This window comes from Leptonychotes weddellii, chromosome X (assembly GCF_054177405.1).
Source record: "Leptonychotes weddellii isolate Sample4059 chromosome X, ASM5417740v2, whole genome shotgun sequence".
Taxonomy (NCBI): Eukaryota; Metazoa; Chordata; class Mammalia; order Carnivora; family Phocidae; genus Leptonychotes; species Leptonychotes weddellii.
This window is the reverse complement of record NC_138385.1, coordinates 105,921,444-105,928,506: the sequence shown is the minus strand read 5'-3', so window position 1 is coordinate 105,928,506 and position 7,063 is coordinate 105,921,444. Positions and strand designations below refer to the sequence as shown.

Sequence of the window (7,063 nt, the reverse complement as noted above, 5' to 3'; positions counted from 1 at the left end):
GTGGGTGGTTCTCATCCACCGTCCCAGCACAGGGCAGCTCAGGTCCTGACACAGGCCCTGCCTGCAGCCCCCGGCCCCGACTGTTCCTTTAGCATGGGCATCACCTGAGTCCCTGCACTGACCGCCCGAGCCTGGCCCCGGTTGTAATCGGGACAGTAACACGATGACTATGCACTAGATGTCTGTGTCCCCCCGCCCCCCCAAATTCATATATTGAGATCTAACCTGCAAGGCGACGGCGTTAGGAGGTGGGGCCTTTGGGAGGGGATCAGATCATGAGGGTGGCACGCCCACGCACGGGATTAGTGTCCTCGTACGAGGGACTCACATGGGCTCCCCGCTGTCGATGTATTCCCACAGGAGCTCCTCGGATAGCTCGGAGAACTTCACCGTGGTCTCCTCGTGGAACTCGGACACCTCCGTGTCCAGCTGGCTGTCTGCAACACAGGGCTGCCGGTCAGGGTGCACGGCCTCAGGGCCCCACAGCTGTGCTCTGCGCATCTGGGGGACATCTGCCCTGGCTCTGAGTGTAAGTCAGCTAGGAACTGTTAATCGGGGGCAGGAGGAGGCCACAAGCAGGAAAAATAAGAGTTACAAACTCAAGCAAGCAAAACCCGTGAGAGGAATGAAAAGTTGCAACCCTCAGACCCAGACCAGTGGGGGCCTGGGGTTTGGGGGATAAAAAGTTGCAACCTGAAGACCCAGACCAGTGGGGGCCGGGGTTTGGGGGATAAAAAGTTGCAACCTACAGACCCAGACCAGCGGAGGGGGGGGGCCTGGGGTTTGGGGGATAAGAAAGTTGCAACCTGCAGACCCAGACCAGCAGGGGGCCTGGCATTTAAGAGATAAAAAAAGTTGCAATTTACAGACCCAGACCAGCAGGGGCCTGGGGCTTGGGGGATAAAAAGTTGCAACCCTCAGACCCAGACCAGGGCATCCTGGGGTTTGGGGAATAAGAAAGTTGCAACCTGCAGACCTAGAGCAGCAGCGAGCCTGGGATTTAGTAGATAAAAAAGTTGCAACTTACAGACCCAACCAGCAGGGGCCTGGGGTTTGGGGGATAAAAAGTTGCAACCTGCAGACCCAGACCAGCAGGGGGCCTGGGATTTAGGAGATAAAAAAGCTGCAACTTACAGACCCAGACCAGCAGGGGCCTGGGGTTTGGGGCATAAAAAGTTGCAACCCTCAGACCCAGACCAGGGGGTCCTGGGGTTTGGAGAATAAGAAAGTTGCAACCTGCAGACCCAGACCAGCAGGGGGCCTGGGATTTAGGAGATAAAAAAGCTGCAATTTACAGACCCAGACCAGCAGGGGCCTAGGGTTTGGGGGATAAGAAAGTTGCAACCTGCAGACCCAGACCAGGGGGGACCTGGGATTTGGGGGATAAAAAGTTGCAACCCTCAGAACCAGACCAGTGTGGGGCTTGGGGTTTGGGGGATAAGAAAGTTGCAACCTGCAGACCCAGACCAGCAGGGGACCTGGGATTTGAGAGATAAAAAAGTTGCAACTTACAGACCCAGACTAGTGGGGAGCGGGGGCGGTGTCTGGGGTTTCCTGCAGGAACAGAGGCCTTCGCTGTGGGGCTGGAAAGCCCCGAGCACAGCCTGCGGGGCACATTACGCAAAATAGCATTTACAGCAAATCCTCGGGGTTTGGGTTCTTTTTAAAAAAAAAAACCTTCTTTGTCCTACTGTGATTTCAGGATGGCCAGCATGAGCCAATCCCCTCTGCCTTCCGCACCGCAGAAGGTCTGGAGGGAAGCACCTGTGTGGGTCACGCTGGGCGGGTGAGCCCATCTCTGTCAGGTGCTTCGAGGCCTCCATGCAGCCCCAACTTCCGGAGGCAGAAGTGAGGGTGCAGGTCTGCGGGGACGGAGCAGCGTGCTCCTCCCGCGGTGACCCCGGGCCTGGGGAGGGTGATGCTGGCACTGTACCTTTGGTGCAACAGTGGACAATGGCGACGCCCGTGAACACGCTGTGCTCCTTCCCGTTCAACCTGTAAGATGCAATCAGTATGACATGTCCCCCCCGCCTCGCGGACGCAGCACGTTCCCGCCACCCAGCTCTCAGCCTGCGTCTGCCTACTGTCCTGCAGTGGAGTGAGACACCAGTGCACGGGACACAGCAGGGCCTGGGGGATGAGATGCCCTGAGATGGGTGCGTGGACATGCCCCGCCTGGAAGGAGACCGCCCGTCTGCCCTCTGCCTGAGCGGAAGCTCATGGGGAAAGCCGGTCACATGCAGGTGGGCACGGGGAGGCCATCACTCAGGAGGACAAGACCAGGACTAAAAGCTCATGGACACATGAACAACCAGGAGGGTGGCCACGGAGGCTGAGTGCAGACCCCTCCCCAGGCTCGGACCCCATTCCAGGTGTGACCCAGACATGGACCGCCTTGGACCTGAACGCTGTCCCAGGTGCAGACCCTAACCTGAGGACCTGACCCCACCCTGGACATTAACCCCACCCCAGGTGCTGACCCTGCCCGGGACCCTAACCTGAGGACCTGACCCCACCCCAGACATTAACCCCACCCCAGGTGCTGACCCTGCCTGGGACCCTAACCTGGTAACCAGACCCCACCCCAGGTGCTGACCCTGCCTGGGACCCTAACCTGAGAACCTGACCCCACCCCAGACATTAATCCCACCCTAGGTGCTGACCCTGCCTGGAACCCTAATCTGAGAACCTGACCCCACCCCAGACATTAACCCCACCCTAGGTGCTGACCCTGCCTGGGACCCTAACCTGTGGACCTGACCCCACCCGGGACATTAACCCCACCCCAGGTGCTGACCCTGCCTGGGACGCTAACCCAGACCCAGGTGCTCACTCCACCCTAAACCCTGCCCCCGCCCCAGGTGTGGACCCCATCCTGGGCCCTGACCCTACCCCGCGCATGGACCCTGCCCCAGTGCTGTTCCCAGGGGGACCGCAGTCTGCACCCACCTGGAGAGCATCCTGTACGCGTCTTGCTTGTCCACCGGCTTCTCCAGAATCAGCCCCCCGACCGTCTGCCAGAGAACCAGGGAGGGGTCCACTCTCACTAAGCCAGATCTCACTGTCCACACCTTGATTTCAGTCACCAAGGACACACAAACCAAAGTGAAGGCCAGACAAGGGCCCCGAGGGGGGACTCACCACAATGGTGTCTGCTCCGATGACAACATCGGGGGCCCGGAGGTCCTTCTGCAAGAAATCCGAACCCAGCTTTAGAAACGATGATCCTGTGGTCTTGCACAAATACCCTGGTGGCGTGACGGGTGGATAAGAGGCCTGTCTCACTTCGGAAATTAAGATGCAGGTGTCCTCAATGTCCCCAGTAAGAACACGAGTGTGACCCCAAATCCTCCCCAAGCTATCCTGAATTAAAGACAAAGCCGGTTTTTTGACCTGCTCAATGTAAGCTGAAGAAAAGGTACTCCAGACAATAAAATAAATCCAAGTGGAAAATTCAGGCTTGGGGCTGAACACGCTCATCTGGGATCTATACAGAACCTTGAAATTAGGTTGTACTTAAAAATTAACCTTTCCACTGTCGAAAATCAATGGATCGATACTTGTTTATTTATACCAATACTCATTATAGCATTAGGTACAATGCTTTTGTTAAATTACGTTAGTTGCAATAGGATATTATTATAACACTTAGCAATAATAATCTACCTTAATTATGTATCATAAACGATGCTGTTATACTCATTGCAATAGTGTATTATATAGTAACATATACTAATAGTTTAGGTCCATTAATTCTGTATCATAAATGACAATGTTATACTCAACTGTAACAGTATATTATATAGTAACACATAATAATAATTTAGGTCCGGTAATTCTATATCATTTTTTTTAAAGATTTCATTTATTGAGAGAGGGAGACACAGTGTGTGCATGAGCTGGAGGAGAGGGAGAAGCAAGTTCCCCTTGAGCAAGGAGCCCAATGTAGGGCTCAATCCCAGGACCCTGGGCGTTAATTCTCTATCATGAGTGATGCTATTATATTACTTACAGTATTACTTATGTAGTAATATACAGAAACAGATATGCTATATTCATTCTTTACTGTAAGTGATATTGTAATATTAATTGTAATAGTATGTTACATAGTAACACATAGTAATAAATAAGCTACATTAATTCTTTATGATAAATGATACCATTCTGTTAATCCCAATAGCATGCTACAGAGTAACAGACGGATAAACTATGTTACATCAAAGGTACTATTACATTAATTATAATAGTATGCTACACGGCAACACTCATTCATAGATCAGCTACAGTAATTGCGTAGGATACCGTAAATGGCATTTATTTATGACATGTCCATTGAAAACCCAGCAAGAGAACTCTCTAAAGATGCAGAAGCAGAGCCCCCTTGCCTGGTGCATCCTGCTGGCCACCTCCAGGGCCTTCTGCTTGGCTGTTTCGATGGCGTAGGCATAAGGCGTGGGGAAGGACGCTTTATCAAGCTTCTCTTTGAACCTGGAAGGAACCACCTCGAACCTGAGACCCTGAAAGAGGGGAGAACAGGGTCTTGTGGGATGACAGGAAGAACCCAAGGACCTTGAGCAGCATGTGCCAGGTTTATAGTAAATGCGGCCTTTCCCACATGCCAGGAAGAAGCCAAACACTGACCAGTGATCACCAAACACTGACCAGTGCTGGCCCACGCGTGGCCGGGGACCAGTAGACCTGGTGGGAAGACATCGGTACATGCGGCAGCCACGCAGAGGCCAGCAGGACAGTTTGGTTGGGGCGCAGGGGTCTGAGGCTTTGCGGGGTGTCAAAGGGCTCCCAGAGTGTCCCTGAGGCCAGCATTTCACCTCCCACAGTGGACAAACAGCTGAAAACATCCCGCCAGCACAAAATGCCACAGAGGACTGACCGTGGTCCCCAAACACGTGTGGACAGGCAAGGCAGTCCCCCGTGGGGGGCTGGTCATGCAGAAACTGACACCCCGGAGTTGGTGCGGACAGGACTGTGGGCCTTGAACACAGAGAGTCAAACTTCCCTACCCCACTGGCAGCCCCCGGACAGAGCTCCCATGAGGCTCTGACCATCCCTGCCCCCACCTCTCTGAGGGGCCCCCTCCTTGGTCCTTGACCTTCTACACCCCATCTTCTGCTATGTACCACCCCCCAACCCCTCCTCCTATCTCCAGTACCCCCTGCCCCCCAGACAGGGCCTCCCCACGGTGACCACGTCCCCTCCACTCTGGCTCCGTCTCTCCCCCATTACCAGCTCCAGGATGGACCCAGCTCAGGCACAGACATGGCCTTGGCCTGGCAGCGCCCCTCACCCCGGCCCCCAGCCCCCTGGCCGGCAGGTCCTAGGCTACTTGGCCTGGCCTGAAGACTCTGGCTCCAGACCACACAGACTGCAATTACTCAGTCACTGGGACCCTGAGTCACTATGCCATGGCTCCAATGAAGACCCCAGTCTGCAGACCCCTGCTACCAGATCACACAGAGTCCTACTTTCCCCAGCCTGCAGCCCCCAGCTCCTGGCCTGGAGCCACTGGTCACTAGACGCCAGTCACAGGGCCCTGCAGGGTCACTAGGACCCCTGGCACTAGCCCCACTGGTCTGGTCAGTAAGCCCTTGGTTACCAGGTCCCCCAGCACCAGGCCATCCTGGATCACCAGGGCCCTTGGCCCCAGGGACCAGTCACCAGACCACCCCCCGGCCACCTGGCACCAGGCCATTCCTTGGTCACCAGGCTCCTGGTCCCCAAGCTCTTGGTCACCAGGCCCCTGGAAACAGGCCGACAGGCACGAGGCTCCCAATCACTAGATCCCCCAGTCACCAAGACCTCCCCCTTCCACACCTCCCCCCACCACCCCCCACCTCCCAGGTCTCCAGACCCCTCCCCCCCAGGCCCACCGGCCCCCAAATCAATAGGTCCCTGGCTCACCAGACCCCCCCGCCCCCACACCAGAACCAGAAGCCCCAGTCACCAGACCTCCAATCACCTGGAGCCCCAGTCCCCCAGTCACCAGAGCCCAGGTCACCAGACCCTCTGGCCCCAGGCCCCCAGATCACTAGGTCCCCAGTCACCAGGCTCTCCGGTCCCCGGCCCCAGTCCCCCAGTCACCAGAGCCCCAGGTCACCAGACCCTCTGGCCCCAGGTGCCCAGACCAGTAGGCGCCTGGCCCCAGGCCCCCGGCCCCCAGCCCCACCGCAGACCCCGGCCCCAGACCCGCAGTCACCAGACCCCAGGCCCCAGGCCCCCGGCCCCAGGCCCACAGTCACCAGAACCTCAGACCACCAACCCCCGGCCCCCAGCCCCGCCGCAGTCCCCAGCCCCAGGCCCGCAGTCACCAGACCCCCGGCCCCCAGCCCCACCGCAGACCCCGGCCCCAGGCCCACAGTCACCAGGCCCCCGGGCCACCAGACCCCCGGCCCCCAGCCCCGCCGCAGACCCCGGCCCCGGCCCGGCGCAGGCCGCTGGCTCACCGCGTGGCTGAGGATCTCCCGGCGGCGCGGGGAGGCGCTGGCCAGCACCACGCGCTTGTGCAGCAGCTTCCCGATCACCGGGCTCAGCACCATGGCGGCCCGACCCCCGCGCCGCGCACGGGGCCTGCAGCCAGACCCGGAGCCCGATCCCCCGCCGCACGCTGCGCGCTTCCGGCCCAGTGAGGCCCCGCCCCCAACGAGGCCCTGGGCGGTGCGACGCCCCGCCCCCGCCCCGCCCACCGGAGCCCCGCCCCGCGCCGTGCGTGCGGTCCCGCCCAGGCCCCGCCCCGGAGCCCGCCCAGGCCCCGCCCCGCGCCGCGCATTGTAGATCTATTTAAGCCCCGCTCCCAACGAGCCCCGGGCCGCGCGACGCCCCGCCCAGGCCCCGCCTCTCCCGCCGGAGCCCAGCCCCGCGCCGAGTGAGGCCCTGCCCCTAACGAGGCCCCGCCCCGCGCCCCGCGTTCCGAGCCGAGTCGGGCCCTGCCCCTAACGAGGCCCCGCCCCGCGCGGAGCCCCGCCCAGGCCCCGCCCCGCCCGCCGGAGCCCCGCCCCTGCATTCCTAGTCCGGACTCTAGGCTGCGCGTCCCCTCTGCCCTGCGCCC

At 59.0% G+C, this 7,063-nt stretch overlaps 1 protein-coding gene across 6 annotated transcripts in view; it reads right to left on the bottom strand.

Annotated features, from left to right (window-relative positions):
- Positions 1-7,063, bottom strand: part of ASMTL (acetylserotonin O-methyltransferase like) — a 67,595-nt gene that overhangs the window by 15,841 nt on the left and 44,691 nt on the right. Inside the window, exons 1-7 of one of the 6 annotated variants that reach the window (XM_081809241.1) lie at positions 6,462-6,622; positions 4,386-4,517; positions 3,142-3,248; positions 2,950-3,014; positions 1,934-1,995; positions 1,513-1,604; positions 329-437 (exon numbers count right to left, since the gene is read on the bottom strand). In XM_081809241.1, the coding sequence (XP_081665367.1) occupies positions 329-437; positions 1,513-1,604; positions 1,934-1,995; positions 2,950-3,014; positions 3,142-3,248; positions 4,386-4,447 (497 nt within the window). In that variant the 5' untranslated portion in view covers positions 4,448-4,517; positions 6,462-6,622. The other 5 variants (XM_081809242.1, XM_081809240.1, XM_081809239.1 and 2 more) reach the window with 5 other exon arrangements.